Genomic DNA, 18,699 nt, shown 5'->3' on the forward strand with positions numbered 1-18,699 from the left:
CTTAAACTATAATACATGGGGGAAAATAAAATAAAATAATATAATATTGAAAATGATACAACAAACAGCACTGATCACTTGTTGTATAATATATTAAATCTACATAGTCAAATAATGTACGCTTTATAAAAAGAAAGTAGTATACACACTACTGGAGAGAAGTTCAACATGTACACAAGTGCGGTTTACTTTACAGTATTAATCAGAAATGATGAGCTGCATGAATACAATACCGCACTTCACACTGTAACCAACAATGCATATTATGTCAACAACTATATTGTGTCTAAAAACACTAAATGAAGACTTTAATATTAAGCACTGTAATTTCACCAGAGACTACATTCATATTTCACTGCACAATACAAATTATAGTCGCACTTTATTTTGATGGTCTGTTTGTTGAATTTAAGTTACATTGGATTTACATGCCAACTAATTCTCATTAGATTATAAGTGGGGTTAGGGTTAGTGTAAGCTGACATGTGCTTGCAGAGTTTCTTATGGTCAGTTAAATGTCTGTAAAAGGACCAGTATCAACAGATATTAAGCAGACAGTCTACTAATACTCAAATGGACCATCAAAATAAAGTGTTACCTTATGTATAATTTAATATCTTTAACAATAATGACAACTTTATAATATGAAATCCTACCTATAAGATGGACCAAAAAAATCATAGGACTTTTAAGACTCACCTTTTTAGCAATGCTTTTAACTTAGGATGATCATTTTGTTTAACTTTGATTTCTATCTTATGGTTCATATTTCTATTGTTTTTTGCATCTTTTATTGTTGTGCTGTTTTGCTTGCGTTGTGTTCTAGAGTTTTGCCTGTAGCACTTTGAGTATAAGAAAAGCCCATTACAAATAAAATTTATTATTATTACATAATAATTTTTACTAGTCATTTAAGTATTTTTTCCTGCATTTATCAGACTTATTACAATATATGTCGTTGAATTAAATAAATGAAAACCGCTTCAGTGTTTTCAATTACAGTACAGACATTTTTTGTCAGTAACGGTAACAGTGTTGTAATGGGGGAAACAGTTATTCATTTCATTACCCGATATTGAAAAAGTAACAACATTAGTAACACCCTTAATTTAGATTAGCCAGCATAAACGGCTATTATCGTCCCCTGTTGGTTCGGCATGCCCTTACCATGCATCACACCCAGGGCCGGAGTGGGACTCTTTTTCAGCCCTGGAGTTTCAAGCCTCAGACCGGCCCAGGTCCGTGTATCATCCGTTCATTTGATTATTCCGGCCCACCTCAGTTCACCACTGACTATATTAAAATAAGGTCATTTCCAATTCAGTTTCTAATTACACTATCACGTCTTTTTTTGAGAAAACAGCTCTTTTAGAACTTCAAATGTTCAACAACCCTTACAGTATTATGTCTTAACAATAAAAATGAAAAAAAAAAATTGTTACTCAGACAAGGACCGAACCCAGGTTGACCGCGTCATAATCTAACGTACTAACCACTCTACCACAACAGCTGTACGGTGAATGGTGACTTATCTAGTTATATCATCATTAACCTGCAGGCTACATCCTGCTCACGAGGCTACGTGAAAATAGATAAAAAGAGCAGAGCTGCGGTAAAATAATGAATAAGAAGGCTGTGGTCAAGTAAATAAATAAATTATTTTTAAAAAGTGTGACTGCTGAGAGCAACAGATTCTGGAACTAGGGACACCGGCCCTCGCGGTCAAAAAACGGACCGGCCCACCGGGAATGCTCCCGGTCCTCCCGATTAGCCAATCCAGGCCTGATCACACCTATACTATATGCCAGTGTTTCTTAACTGGTGGGTCGCGGAGTGTGTGATCAAAAAAAACAACAATAAAAGTTTAATTTTTAACTTATTTTGCTTATATCAGACTTTTATTTTGAAATGCGCGTGCGACAACCATACCGTTCGACATGTCAAATTTCGGCACAAGTACGACCCCGAATATGTGAAGTGTAGATTTACATATATTGATGACGAAAATGGCTTAAAGCCTCAGTGTGTCATATGTAGTAAGGTGCTCTCAGAAGAGAGCATGAAACCTTCTAAATTAAAACGACTTTTAGAAACCAAACATCCCAGTTGCAAGGACAAACCTGGACAAAAGTGCCGAACATCTTCATGTTCAAAACAAGTACAGGCACTCCGCGCATCTTACTGCTCACTGTGTAGCCAAGGCCAAGAAAGCCCACACAAAAGCAGAAGAGCAAATAACTGGTGATTATTATAAAATGGTTAGGATTATTTCAAGAATTTTACTTTAATTTGCTGGTTTGTTCTGTTCAACCAGATCAGTGTTAATGTTTTATTAACAGTTCAATTTAGTTCATGGTAACTGAACCTTTCCTCAAACTAACCACTGTTTACAGTATTTTACATTTTTACTCTGTAATATTTATATAATTTGATACATTTTGTTAAATGACAGCAGTAAAATATTGTTTATTTGTAAGTCTTGGTGATTTTCTCATGATTTATCGGTCACTACTTGTGTATGTTAACAGATAAATACAAATGAATTCTAATTCCTTAAAATATATTTTAGTTCTTAGGTATTTGGGTCGCGGATAGATGACCATGTAAAAATGTGGGTCCCATGGCCAAACCAGTTGAGAACCACTGCTATATGCATCACTATACTATATGCATCACATGGTGCGTTTTTTTTAAGTAGGAAAACCCACATACATATGGACATGGCCTTCAAAGCGCATCTCACCTATACTGGACTCTGCAGGCCTGCGGCGGTGCGGACTGTAAAACTGAGAAGAGCCTTTCATTCCAGGAGGAGAAAGAGCATCAGAAGCTGCGATGTTGATCTCACCCGGCAGGAGCTGCGGCTGACAGAAACACAACACACTTCAGAAGGAGACCAGAATTAACACATAAACATCCAGATCGAACTGCAGGTGTTCATTACCTGTGTGACAGGGTAACCTCGCTCTGATTTACCTGAAAAACATAATGGAGGACAGTTGCATTACCACACCTTTACTGCCAATCAAATAGCATAGAGTGAAGAATATACAAATATTTCAGCTTTTTCTATTGCAAGAAACAAGATACTTGGTAAAAGAGGCAGGAAATTTATTATTTTTAAAAAAAAAAAAATCTGCACAGATTTTTAGCCTATAGGGCTATTTATTTACTTGTGTAAATATGTGTGCAAACTTATATTTATTCAGTTTTTAAATTAATTTCAGTAACATTATTAACTAATATGAAAAGTTCATATAATTTATTTAGAAATAGAGTTTGTAAAGTATTATTTTCTATTTGAGAAACCTGCTGTGTTACAAATTGAGTGGATCTAATTGGACTTGCATTGTAAACATTAAATAAAAGTTATTAAAGGTATTATTTTTTATTTCATATATTAACTTTTTTAACAACTGATTTTTTACAAATCAGCTAAAATTATCTGCAGATTCTGTCTGGCACCACCTATAGCGCATGTGTTTGGACTGTGAGGGAAAGCGGAGCACCCGGAGGAAACCCACGCCAACATGAGCAGAACATGCAAACTCCACTGTGAGGTGTGAGCTGTGAGGCCACAGTGCAAACCACTAAACCACTGTGCTGCCCAAACGCAATTTTTTTTAAACATTAAAATGAAAACACAGAGATTATGATCACGTTTTATAGTGATAATATTTTTATTCAAGTTTTATTTATATGTTTAATCACAGAGTTTGTTATGTTTTATTTATATGTTTAATCACTGATCACCGCTTGAGTATTTATAGTTTTAATTATAGACCAGTGTGATATGACTCATATAATAATAATAATAACAATCATCACCATCATCATAAAGTATGTAGAATTTGATAGATACAATATAGTATAATAAAATATATTCAAATGAATTACAACAATAAAAAATAAAACATTATTATTGAACTATGCAGTATAATACATATAATAATAATAATAATAATAATAAATATTATATATTATATAATAATTATATTATATATTACAAATATTAAATATTATAATAATATAATATAATAAAAATAATATTAATACTACTACTAATAATACAGTAGGTAGATGTTGATAGTTTCAATATATAGTATTATAATAAAATATATAAAAATAAATGCAAAAATAATACATTATATAAATCATACTGTATAGCTCAATAATAATAATTATAATGTATAAGATTAAACTAATATAATCATGCAAAATAAATTAAACTACAATACATTCATATGAAAAATAAATAAATAAATAATTTCTATACTGTGTTTATAATATTTTACAATAATAATAATTATAAAATTGAATTTACAATATTAAATGTCACACTTTACAAAAAGCTTCCATTAATTAATGTATTTACTAACAAACAATATATGTAAAGCATTAATTAATCATACTTCGTGGTGTACTAATGCATTATTAAAATCCACATTCATGCTTGTTAACATTAGTTAATGCACCGTGAGTTAATATGAACTAACAATGAACAGCTGTATTTTCATTAACTAACATAAACAAATGTGAACCAATACTGTAATAAATGTATTGTTCATGTTAGTAAGTGCAATAACTATCATTAACCAATGCAATCTTCTAGTAAAGTGTTCCCTTAAAATCTAAAATACATAGAAGTGGCTTTATAAGTAATAAAGATTTCAACAAAAGCATGCATTAAATATGAATGAGTGTGTTGGTCTGATGGTGATTTATTCATTGACGGAGGTTTGCTGGACTCCATCTGTCTGCGTGATTGACTGAGGTGTGTCGTTTACGGCTTTAAGTCTGCACAGACAACAAACTGCCCCATTATAAATGTCTAAGTGGTAATTAGTTAAAAGCAAACCCCCCCACCCCCTGCTTTAAAGGCCAGAGATGGAGGCGCTGGATTAAAGTCCTTACGAGGGAAATCCCTGCGTGACCTAAACCTGCTCAGGCCAGCAGGACCAAACACGGCTTTCTGCACACGCTAAACATATACAGATCACACATGCAGATCACTGCCAAACCAGGTCAGACCCATGCACACAAATCACAGTCTGCATTCCTCAATCAAGAACTCATGCATGAGGACACCATCTACACTGAAAGCTGGATTAGTTTAAAGAGCAGCTTCATTTGGGTTTTGGAAATAATTAATTATTTGCAGTTTTTAATGTTAACCATCCTTCAGTGTAAACAGTCTGCTACAGAAATTGTTTATATAAATTTAATATATATATATATATATATATATATATGTTATATATTTTTACTGACTAATAATAATAATAATAATAAAATATATCAATATACATATGTTTAAATATATATTTTTAATAAAGGATAGGTATACACAATACTAGGGCTGCACAATATATCATTTCAGCATTGATAGCGCAATGTGATCATTCGCAATAGCCACAAGTGCATGTGTTTTTGAGGTCTGTGACTGTATGAGGATTTTAACAGCATTCAAGATTAGGAAATTGTGCCATTTGTAACTTTAATAACTATTAATTTTAATTTAATATCTATAAAACAAAGGCTATGCAGTCTTATTTAAATCTGGTTATCCAAATGAATAGTTTCTTATTGTTATTGTACCAGCATACTGTTAGACTCCTCAGAAAACAATAACACACTATTTATTTCATTTGTATTTTCTTAATTGCACACATCTATGCTTGTTTATTATAATTTAATATTACTGTATTCATATCGTATTATATAAATTGCAGAAAACGAAAATATTCCAATGTCTAATTTTTCCTATATCGTGCAACCCTACACAATACATTCACATATATTATGTAAATACACATGTCTTGTTTGTACACTGTTGGTCATGATTCAATCATTAAACGGCACCAAAACAGTCTAAATCAAAAGTTGTTCATCAAATAAAAGTGCATGATAAATAAATATATAATCTCTCAAAAAAAACTGATCTGAAATATCTTAACGACTCTTTTACCAATCTACACCAACATGAAAAAAGTAACTGATAATCCCTGCTGATCACAACACACAACACTCTGAAATTAGCCTTTCCTTTCAGACACAGACCAATCAAAAAACAACCAAGTCAAAACCAGCTTGACCAATCAGAGCAGAGCTGGATTATTGAAGGGAGAGGGGTTTACAGAGCTTAAATCCTGAATCGATTCAAACAAACCGAGTCAAAATCCCTGCAGAATGATTCTTTAATGATAGTAATATTACATGCATACTGTTTTCTAACATGAGATGTGTTTAAACCTGCAGGATTAAGACACTAAGGTCATTTTATTTCATGTATGATAATTTTGTTACACCCGTTAAAAACTTTAATTTACAACAAATTAATTAAATTTTGATTTTTGATGTATTTAGTTTCAAACAAAAAAATCAAACATAAAATATCATTAACAAAAAATACAATTAAACGTGGTAGAAAATGGAGTGGGATGAAGCACAAGCGTATTATTTTCCCACCCCATTACCACATACTTCATTCGTCTATTACTTAAACTTATTTCTTCTTTTATTTATCTCTTTTTACATGAGACATATTTTATTCTTTTGGCATCTTACACATATTATATGTCTGAATCCATTTGTACCTTTACATTTTGTAACATAGCCATTAATTAAATTTTCGTCATACCTTTCTCATTTCATCCTTTTTCAAACACCTTCATCATTATATTCCTTTAATAATATATATAATACAACTTTTTAAACTGATTATTACCCTGACATTGTTTGTGAGTCTGATCTCAGTCATACACAAATTTTTTAAAAGTTGTCCTTGTTTTCAACCTCCTAAACTTAGTTCTTCTCTCAGGTTATATTCCCCTTGTCGTTCTTTAAAAAACCTTTGTATACATTTTTATGTAATTTATTCCGAGCTTTAAACATAAATTGTGCTGTTTAAAATTCAACCAAATCATTGCAGTAGAGCAGGGGTGTCAAACTCAATTCCTGGAGGGCCGAAGCCCTGCACAGTTTAGTTCCAACCCTGCTTCAACACACTTACCTGTAGGTTTCAAACAAGCCTGAAGGACTCAATTAGTTTGATCAGGTGTGTTTAATTAGGGTTGGAACTAAACTGTGCAGAGCTGCGGCCCTCCAGGAACTAAGTTTGACACCTGTGAACTAGAGTATCTTTACAAAAAAATCTAATTATCTTTACAAAAAAATAAAGGATTTGTATGCTTAAAATACCCCACACCTTCTATCAGTCTGATTACTTATTTCTGCATTGTACTTACGGATGAAACAAGTTGAAGTATTTTAAGTTTTCAGTTTTTACAGTGTACAATTATATGAATCAACTTGCGAACCTTCTAAATGAATTACAATGGATTTTGAAACCAAATGATAAAATAATAAGAGCAATTATAAAAGCAAATGTGCTGTGTGAACTTACCGTCAATCTCTAAGTTGTACATGTTGTCATGTTCAGGATAGTGATGCCCGTCTCCATACAGCTAAAACACAAAACATGCAACGTTATACACAAATTAAACCTGACTGTTTTATAAATTTGAAAATGACTCCAGGTTTATACTTGGTAGTGTATCAAGAACTTCGCACTAAACTGCATTTATTAAAACAAAACATAATTTTATTTATATCAAATTTGAATTTAATCACGGCTTTGGAAAGTCTATTTTCAATAAAATGTTTAATAATGCATGCTCAATACAATGTTACGCATAAAAAATAACACAAAGTCTTTTTAATAATATCTGTAAATATTTTTAAAATCTAAAAGGTAAATTTGCCATCTATCTGTATTCATCTATAAAATATACACAAATACTCACACAACTTTACATCCAATTAAATAATTTTTTTTTTCAATTTACTGATTTTTGTCATTATAAATGTGTGCATTTTTTCAAATGATTGTTTACACATACACACACAATATTAATTGCATGCATGCATGTGTGTATGTGTGTGTGTGTGTGTGTGTGAACATTTGATTGAATTTTAAAAATGCACCCATTTAATGCATATAAATAAAAACAAACTGCAAAAAGAGAATTATAAATAAAAAATACAATTATTTAAAGGGACTTGGAGTAAAACTGCATTGGTATATTTATACACTATATTAACGTGTGCAATATTAATATAAAGAGATGTGAAGTAGTGTACAGCTTCATTTGTGTATATTTATGTCATTTATAATCACTATATTAACGTGTGCATTATAATTATAAATGTAAAGTAGTATATAAGTGCATTTGTATATATTTATACGCACTGCATAAATATGTGTTCACTATTAATATAAATGGATGTAAAGTTTGATGTAAATTTTTTATATGTATTGTATTTATACACACTATATGATTGTGTGTGCAATATCAAGCTTCATCAAGTTTAACCAGGGCTTTATTCAAGTTATATTTGAAGGTTTCTGAGTCTAAAAGTAAAGTAGGCCACAGACAGGAGAGGACGGATCACTCACACTTCCTGAGATCAGCACTAGACCAGCAGGTAAACATGAGGATCACTAAACATGATCAACTAATCTCAGCCACCGACCGACTGACCTACTAACACACGTCTCCTGATCTCGCACTCTACACACACACACACACACACACACACACACACACACACACAGACACACACACACGGTTTCCCCAAAATAAAGCATCACGAGTCAAAACAGGAGACGTCTTCAAGTGCATTACAGATCTGATCCTGTCGGGTTTGTTTTCTTTAGGGATTAAGGTTTAATGCTTCACCAGAGACGTTATCTCTGTGTGTGTGCGTGTGTGTGTGTGTGTTCATACCCGTGCGCCGAATGAAGGACTGTTTGCTTCTGAACCCCAGGAGCCGGAGCCATTTCTGTCATCTAAACCTGAAACACAAACAAACAAACAAACATCAGTGTGAATAATTTTACCAATTATTATATATCAACATATTTATTTTCACATTTGCAATTTACAGAATCAAATCAATGCACAAGTAAACATTATTTTCTGACAGCCCCTACCCCACCCTTTCTGGACAGACCACTTAAATGGACCTTACTGCAAGGCACTGAGGTGTAACATGGTAAATAAAACCAAACAAACAAGTAAAGAACAATAATAAACAGATTAGGGCTGCACGATATTGGAATCTGATATAACAATATTGAATTTTCACGTGATAAATAATCGCAATATGAATATTTTCAGAAGGTTCTGAGTACAACAGTATTCGGGTAGTGAAATTGAATAATCACAATGCAAAAAAATATCTATATTTTCTTACTTTTTGTCTTGTTTCTAGTCCAAATATCACAAAAAAACCTCAAAGTAAAAATTTGTTTAGTTTTTCACCGCCTGAAGAAATAAATGCAAATTAAGAGCTTGTTTTAAGAAAATTATAGCTGCATCCCAAATGGCACACTATACACTATGCACTTACACACTCAACAGGACAGTATATGTATGTAGTGTCGTCCCAAATGGCACACTAATGTTTTTTTCTAATTGGAAATTAAAATCGTTTCCCTGATGACGTTTGACGGTTGCCAAATCAGTGAAATAAACGACCAAATTATCAAATAATACCTGCCGTGAGTATAACTGCATTCACCATCAGGAGGCGCTATAATCACTCTAGTAGGATAATTTTGCATTCAACATCCAAAATAAATAAAGTTGTCCAACATGTGCGCCCGATAGCTCCGCTCCTTCCGCTACGTGAGCAAACCTGCGATCGTTAAGTGTGTGAAGTGTCCATCATTACACACTTCATTATACCGGCTGAATGAGTGCATCATCCGGGTAATTCAAGTGCACTTATAATTGTTCGAGTTTCCAGTGTGAACGCACTACTCACACTATTTATACTACAAAATGGCGTAGAATAGTGCATAAGTATGCGATTTGGGACGCAGCTATCAGTGGCGTAGGTAGACATTTGGACTAGAAACAAGACAAAAATTCTAAGTGAGAAATGTTTTTTTGTAAAAATCATATACATTAGGGCTGGGCTGGTAAACAGTATTATATCGAATCGCAAAAAAATGTTTGGTAATAACAAGAAGCTCTGGACTAATTACTCTATATTGATCTGAGAGCCAATCACACAGCAGAAATATGCAACAATATTCCTCCATTTGTCATTGAAATAACGCCATAGGTACTTGGTAGATTTGTTTAAAAGACCTGCCCTACAGCTGGAAAAAAATCCTAGAGGAAACACTGACTTTTATCGAAATATATATTCTTATTGTCCAATATAGAAAATAATTATCAAGATTGTATTTGCCATAATGCGCAGCCCTACATTCCAAATAAATACAGTGATTAAATATAATTCTGTGGCTCCTCGTCAGCTATAATTCAGAGTGCACATTGCATATCTTTGCAATGTAACAATTGCGAATGCACACATTGCGATATCAATGCTGAAATTATATATTGTGCAGCCCTAAAACAGATACATTATTTATTTTTTGAGATTATTTTTTCCCACAGGGACTTAGGATGAAAGTTCTTGTATACTTTTATATATTAGTTCTAAATAACAAACAAGATAAATAAGATAATAAATCTTACATTAAAAGTGCTTGTGATTGAGGCTACAAAAAATGAGTTTGTTAACATTTATTTGGTTTAAAAAAATACTTAAATATTATAAATGAAATACCTATTTTCGATGTGAACACATAGTAAAATGTAATTCATTTCTATGACAAACTTCATTTTTAGCACTACTCCAGTTTTCAGAAACCACTATATGTATTAATGATTAAGAAATATTTCTGATTATCATCAATGATGAAAACCAATCACTGCTGCCTCACATGTTTAAGGAAACATTTCAGAATACATTGATGAACAAAGGAAAAAAAAGGATTTATTTAAAGACTTTTGTAACTTTTTAAATGTCCTTTCCATAACTTTTTATTAATTTAACAGATGCTTCCACAAATAATGCATTACTCTGTAAAGTTCTTGATTTAACACCATATCAGTATCAATAGCAAATTCCACATAAAAAAGCATGATCATAATTTGAACAAATTGTTTACAATAAATGAAAAACCTATTAAAACATATAAAACATATAAAAACCTACAAATATATAAATAATTGCTTAAAATAACAATAGCATAAAGTAACACAGAAACATAAGTAATTAAAAGAGAAACATTTTTAAAAGACCACTAACTTATTTTCTGAATACAAATGTTGTCTAATGTAACTTTAAAATGCACATTTGATTTAAGAAATTACATAAATTGTCTTTCCTTGGCCCTGAGTAACTAAGTACAGAAAATAGCATGCATTAATGCAATAAACAACAGTCGAAAATACACATAACCATTCTGCACTAGCACAAAGAAAGAGTGAAAATATAAATGTAAACATTCACAATTTCTATACTGATTAATATGTGCTTTGCCTAGAAGACTACAAGACTAATTAGGCTTAACAAAGCCCTGAATGCTTAGGCTGATTTCAGGTTTACAAAACCCCCACAATAAGAGCTTCTTAAGTCTTCAGCTGAGGTTTCTGTCCGATCACACACTCAGATCTTTCCAATATTATTTTGCCGAATGCATGAATGTAACTGTTAATTTTATTTACATGAAAGCACCAACAGCAGGTTATGGAATAAACATACATTTAAATTCTAGACTTATATATAATTAATATAAATAATAAATTACATTTAATAAAAAAAAATTGAAAATAAATAAATAAATAAATAGATCTTACAATGCAATAAAATAGATAAACAAAAATTATGTGGGCAACTGAAAAAGATTAGGTGTTCTCACTTTATGTGAGTGAATACTTAATGATGGTTAAAAGAAATCGAAATATAAAATGTGTGTTAGTTAAATATCAATACTGACTAATATTATCCAAAGCAATATACTATGATATATTATACTTTATTCACTTTAAACTTTCTGGCCCATTTACAACACTCGCATACAAAAAAAAATTAAACGAAAAATAGACTTGGGTCTATTAGTGTGTGTGCTCCATTGCATGCAAGGTTTCTGTATTTATAACCACCTCAGAGGATACTGGGAGTTGTGAGCCACTGGCATTGTCATTTTAGGGGTTGCGGACTGAAAAATTTAGGAACCCCTGATTTACATGACAGCATTATCAGGTCAGGCTATGGGGAAAACCACCATAGATAATTAATTTAAATAACAGTAGATAGAAAACTTTGAAAAATTATGAAAGAAAAAGATCTGATGAAGATTAAGTGTTTGTATTTTTTTTAAATAATACTTGATGATGGTTGTAGAAATCAAAATATATAACATTTGTCAGTTTAAAATCAGCATCGACTAATATATCCAACTAAGCAATATACTACAATTTATAAATGCATTAAAATAAATAAACAATATATCTATCTATCTATCTATCTATCTATCTATCTATCTATCTATCTATATCTATATATATATCTATATATATATATAAAGAAAGAGAGAGAGAGAGAGAGAGAGAGAGAGAGAGAGAGAGAGAGAGAGAGAGAGAGAAAGAAAGAAAACAATCTCATATTAAATGACATCTCATAAAAATTATTGTCAAATATCAGTTTAATGTCTTAATATTATCCAACTATGAGCATTATACTACAATAAATCAATGAATAAATAAATGCATTGCAAAATATGCATACCTATAATTCATTTAAAACATTAAAGTAAGTGTCAGGTCAAATATGGATGCTATTTAGATGACAGGTCAGGTTATGGGAAAAATGTTGAAATAAAAGTAGACAAACTAAACTTTATAATAAAAAGCCTACAGATACAAAAATTATTATAAAAAATAAAATGTTACGTCACAATAAAATAATATAACAAATTCTTTCTGATAAAGATTAAGTGTTTGTCTCATAAATTTGAGTGAATACTTGATGATGGTTCATGAAATAAATGCATTGTAAAATACACATTCTCATAATTCATTTAAAACAGAAAAGCGTAAAAGTGTCAGGGTAATGCATGAATGTAAATGTGAACGTTATTTACCACTATCAGGTCAGGTTATGGCCAAAACTCTACATCTACCATCTGATATACGAGTGAACACGTCAAGCAAACCCTCAAAGCTTTCCAAACCACAAATGTCAGAATTTCTCGCTGATGAAAAGCACAAAGGCTGGAAAGCCAGCGAACGGAAGAATTTTAAAGATTGATGGTGCAGAAATTTCCCGAAAGCGTCCCCCGTCTGCGCCGTAACACTCGCAAAAACATCTCTGGAGAGAAGCAGCTTAATTGTGCGCTGATTTGCATAATTGTGCATATTAATGAGGCTCCAGCTTATGAATATTCATATTTTTTGTTTTGTTGTCTAATTAAAAAGGGGGAAGGGGGGCCGATCATGACAGCGCCGGCGGTGGAGCAGAACAGAAGTATGGCGGACGAGTGAATTACGACTTTCGAGACGCGATTTTTAGACAAACGGGGGGGTCACAGGCTTGTGTCAGCAGATTCAATGCAACAACAAGGGACAAACACAAGAGTGCACACTGCCGAGTGCACACTCCACTGACGGAGCAGAACCAGCAAAACAGGAAAGAATTACTCAAGCACTGCCGTCGAGCTGCTCCACACAATGAAGACGGAAAGTGCCTCACGAACGGCGTATTTATCCAAACGCTCGACAATAACTGGACTTCCTGTGGACGCCGGATGTTTGTGTACAGGATCGCAGTCATTCCAAAAGCTATGTTCTGAAATATAGGAAGCTTCCCATGTAGACAGGATCCACAGAGTGATAGCATGGAAAAGATCACTCCACGCAAAACACAATAGCATTAAATTAAATGTGTTTTTCTTTGTTGTCGTTTAGGTGAAGGCTACAATAAATGAATGCACAAATAAAATTAATCAGAAGGCTCTGTTCTGAAACCTAGTAAGCTGCCTATGTAGACAGCATCCAGAGAGTGACTGAATGGAAATGATTATTTATTTCAAAACAGAATAGTAGACATCTAAACATAAAAATTAATACAAATTAAAATACATTTATAAATGCATTTAGCTGTTTGTTTAAATGAAGGCTGCAATAATCTGCAATATATGAATGTATTAAGGCTCTGTTCTGAAACCTAGTGAGCTTTCTATGTAGACAGCATCCACAGAGTGATAGCATGGAAAAGATTACTCCACTCAAAAACAGAATAGCATTAAATTAAAAGTGTTTTTGTTTGTTGTCGTTTAGGTGAAGGCTACAATACATTAATGCACAAATAAAATTGATCAGAAGGCTGTGTTCTGAAACCTAGTGAGCTTCCTATGTAGACAGCATCCAGAGAGTGACTGCATGGAAAAGATTATTCCATTCAAAACAGAATAGTATACAACTTAAAAACAGACAACTAAATGCATTTATGAATGTATATTAATTTGTATTAACTTATAAGTGAAGGTTGCAATATGCTAATATATAAATTTATTAAGGCTCTGTTCTAAAACCTAGTGAGCTTCCCATGTAGACTACATTCATAGAGTGATTGCATGGAAAGAAATAGTCCATTTAAAACAGAAAAGTAGGCAATATTTTACAAATTCTACCAGATGAAGACAGATTTAGATACATTTATGAATGCACAAAAGGCTACAATAAACGAATGCACAAATACATTTAATCAGAGGCTCTGTTCTGAAAACTAGTGAGCTTCCTATGTAGACAGCATCCAGAGAGTGATTGAATGGAAACGATAATTCATTTTAAAACAAAATAGCACACAACTAAACATAAAAATATATACAAATTAAAGTACTTTTATAAATGCATTTAGCTGTTGTTTAAGTGAAGGCTGCAATATTCTACAATATATGAATGCAATAAGGCTCTGTTCTGAAACCTAGTGAGCTTTCTATGTTGACAGGATACACAGTCTTATTGCATGTAAAAAATTAACTAATTCAAAACAACAGTAGGCAATATTTATTTACAAATACAACTAAATGAACAGATTTAGATACATTTATAAATGTACAAAAGGCTGCAATAAATAAATGCTCAAAATTGATAGGAAGACTCTGTTCTGAAACCTAGTAAGCTGCCTATGTAGACAGCATCCAGAGAGTGATTGAATGGAAAAGATTATTTAATTTAAAACAGAATAGTAGACATCTAAACATAAAAATGAATACAAATTAACGTACATTTATAAATGCATTTAGCTGTTTGTTTAAATGAAGGCTGCAATATTCTGCAATATATGATTGTAATAAGGCTCTGTTCTGAAACCTAGTGAGCTTTCTATGTAGACAGCATCCACAGAATGATAGCATGAAAAAGATTTCATTCAAAACAGAATAGCATTAAATTAAACGTGTTTGTTTATGTTGTTTAGCTGAAGGTTAAAATAAATAAATGCATACAATGATCAGAAGGCTATGTTTGAAACCTAGTGAGTTTCCTATGTAGACAGCATCCACAAAGTGATTGCATGGAAACAATTATTTCATTCAGAACAAAATAACAGACAACATAACATAAAAATTAATACAAATTAAAATACATTTATAAATGCATTTTGTTGTTTGTTTAATTCCAGAATCACCAACCTCGGTCCTGGAGGATCAGTGTCCCTGCAGGGTTTAGCTCCAACTTGCTTTAACACACCTGCTTGGATGTTTTAAGTATACCAAGTAAGACTTTGATTAGCATGTTCAGATGTGTTTGATTAGGGTTGGAGCTAAAATCTGCAGGACACCGGCCCTCCAGGAACAAGTTTGGAGACCCCTGGTTTAAGTGAAGGCTGCAAAATGCTACAATATATGAATGTATGAAGGCTCTGTTCTGAAACCTAGTGAGCTTCCTATGTAGACTACATCCACAGAGTGATTGCATGGGAAAAAATAGTCCATTCAAAACGATAGTAAGCATTTTTTTTTTACAAACACAACAAATTTTCTACACATTTAGATTTATTATTATTTTACAAATGCACAAAAGACTACAATAAATGCACAAGCAAAATTAATCAGAGGGCTCTGTTCTGAAACCTAGCAAGCGTTCTATGTAAACAGCATCCACAGAGTGATTGCATGGAATAGATTATTCCATTTAAAACAGAGTAACATTAAATTAAATGTTTTTGTTGTTGTTTATGTTAAGGCTACAATAAATAAATGCATAAATAAAATTGATCAGAAGGCTCTGTTCTGAAATCTAGTGAGCTTCTCATGTAGACGGCATCAACAGAGTGATTGTATGGAATTAATTATTCTATTCAAAAACATTTAAATTAAACATTTATAAAAATTCAAATACATTTATAAATGCTTTTCAATTGTCTTTTTTTGTTTAAGTAAAGGCTGCAATAATTAAATGCAAAAATAAAGTTGATCAAAAGGCTCTTTTCTGAAACCTGGTGAGCTTCCCATGTAGACAGCATCCACAGAGTGATTACCTTGAAATAATTATTCCATTAAAAAATGAAATGGTAAACAAAACTTAAAAATATTAATTCAAAATACATTTTAAAACCTATTGACTTGAATTAAGGGAGGCTTTTAGTGTTTTTTTGTTACAATATTACAATATATAATAGCATTAGGGGTGTCACGGTGGCGCAGTGGGTAGAACTGTCACCTCACAGCAAGAAGGTTGCAGGTTCAAGCCCTGGCTAGGTCAGTTGGCATGTTTGTGTGGAGTTTGCATGTTCTCCGCTTTTGGCGTGGGTTTCCTCCAGTCCAAACACATGCGTTAGGGGAATTAAATAAGCTAAATTGGCTGTATTGTACGAGTGTGTGAATGAGTGTTTCCCAGCGTTGGGTTGCAGCTGGAAGGGCATCCGCTGTGTAAAACATATGGTGGATAAGTTGGCGGTTTATTCCGCTGTGGCGATCCCTGATAAATTAAGGCACTAAGCAAAAAAATAATGAACGCATTAAGGCTTTGTTCTAAAACCTTATAAGCTTCCTATGTAGACAGCAATCACAGAGTGATTCCATTAAAAAAAAAAATTAATTCAAAACAGAACCTTAAACCTTAAAGTTAAACAAAAAAGTAAATTAAAAAAATATATAAATATTTTAAAATGTATTAAAGTAACTTAAAGGGTTTTTAGGGTTTAATTGAAAGCTACAATAAATAAATACACACTCATTCGAAAATTAACTACGACGAATAAAATGTAAAATACAGTATTTAATGCTATGTTGCAATAAAGATATATATAATTTATTACTAGAACACTGTTAAAGATTATGTTTTTTTAATCTTTTAAATGCATAAATAAAAAATTATGAACAAATGCTCAAACGTGCAAAAGCACTAATGTGTAAATCTGATAAAAAAATTCATAATCAAGTGTAAATGTGCAAATACATAAATATTTACATGCAAAAGTAAATGCAAGATTATATAAATGCATAAATTAATACATGCAAAAATAAATTCATAAATGTATAACCAGGTGTAAAAGCATACATTTACATAAGTAAAAATAATTGCAAAAAATTAATGTGAAATCTAAAACAAAGCATGAATGCCTAAATGTTGATATATAAATCTTTAAACATGCATAAATAAATGCGTTAATAAATGCAATAATTAATATGTAAATGAAGGTCTAAATAAATGCATACATACAAACAAATGCATGAATTCTTCAATGCATACATGCATTCATTTTAATGTGTAAATGCACAAACCGACAGGCGGCTAGAGAACTTTGTGACATGGTAAAGTCATGTGAGTGGAGGAACAAGATTTTACATTTTAATCAAAATTTTCAAGACTTTTTTCCTAAGAATACCATAAACTGATGAATCACAAGACCATGAGCATGATTCAGAAAGTACGGTCATTTCTAATGTCAACTTGAGCGTTTCAGGTACAGGGGAAGTGAGATTTCGATATTTTCAGCGATCCGTAGCGGGTGGGAAAGAGAGACAGAGATGAAAGACAGCTAATACTGTGAAATACTGTGCCAGAAACAACAGGAGGGTGATGACATATCAGCACAGTATGAAAAAACCCTCAAAAATAAGGTGATCCATATTCATAAGCACACTGAATATTCACTCCAATTAACAGAACTGATTAGTGGGAGCAAAAGTGAGAAATTCATTCAGAAAAAAAAAAGTCCCTTTTCCTTTCCAGACGGCCATAAAAATCTCTTTACATTAAAAGCGAGCGGCTGAAGTTATGAGACATTCCCTTCTGCACCTGAATAAACAAAACTTTGCTCCGCGGGCCCAATAAAAAGCGTCTGCTATGTGTTTGAGCGTCTAATGATTACAGCTGATCCGCTCGGCCTCCTCCGCAGAGGCCAGTGACCTCACAGAAAACAGGTACACACGCACGCAGACAATGTGGATCAGAGTTGAGGAGTTACGCCGAGTGGGATTCGAGATTCACTCACTTTATACACGTGTAAGGCATCTGGAAGGTGGAATATAAATTACGATTCCTCCAATCATTGCTTTTCAACGAACCAACAAAAACAGAAGTATTTGAATCAGCATTTGAACATCTTCATTAATGCAGACTCTTACGCACCAGACGGGATTATAAGATCATCCTAAAAGTTTATTAGTGCAGTCAGAATCAACTAATAAATAAAAATATCCTCCAGATGACTAAGAGCAGGTCGTCCCTCACTCGCCTGCGCTTATGAGCAGATGAATCACACTCATGTTGTGTCATCCTGATCCACAATACCTGCCCAAACACATACACTAATTACACACCGACAGAC

At 32.5% G+C, this 18,699-nt stretch overlaps 2 protein-coding genes across 4 annotated transcripts in view; both read right to left on the reverse strand.

Moving 5' to 3' along the window:
* Positions 1 to 18,699, reverse strand: part of lingo3b (leucine rich repeat and Ig domain containing 3b) — a 790,077-nt gene that overhangs the window by 403,988 nt on the left and 367,390 nt on the right. The gene's annotated exons all lie outside the window — the stretch shown is intronic.
* tcf3a (transcription factor 3a) overlaps positions 1 to 18,699 on the reverse strand; it is an 88,864-nt gene that overhangs the window by 51,091 nt on the left and 19,074 nt on the right. For 2 of the 3 annotated variants that reach the window (XM_073911920.1, XM_073911916.1), the window contains exons 4-7: positions 8,790 to 8,857; positions 7,406 to 7,466; positions 2,945 to 2,976; positions 2,744 to 2,864 (exon numbers count right to left, since the gene is read on the reverse strand). In XM_073911920.1, the coding sequence (XP_073768021.1) occupies positions 2,744 to 2,864; positions 2,945 to 2,976; positions 7,406 to 7,466; positions 8,790 to 8,857 (282 nt within the window). 3 annotated transcript variants of the gene reach the window in all.

This window comes from Danio rerio, chromosome 2 (genome assembly GCF_049306965.1).
Source record: "Danio rerio strain Tuebingen ecotype United States chromosome 2, GRCz12tu, whole genome shotgun sequence".
In the NCBI taxonomy this organism is placed as follows: domain Eukaryota; kingdom Metazoa; phylum Chordata; class Actinopteri; order Cypriniformes; family Danionidae; genus Danio; species Danio rerio.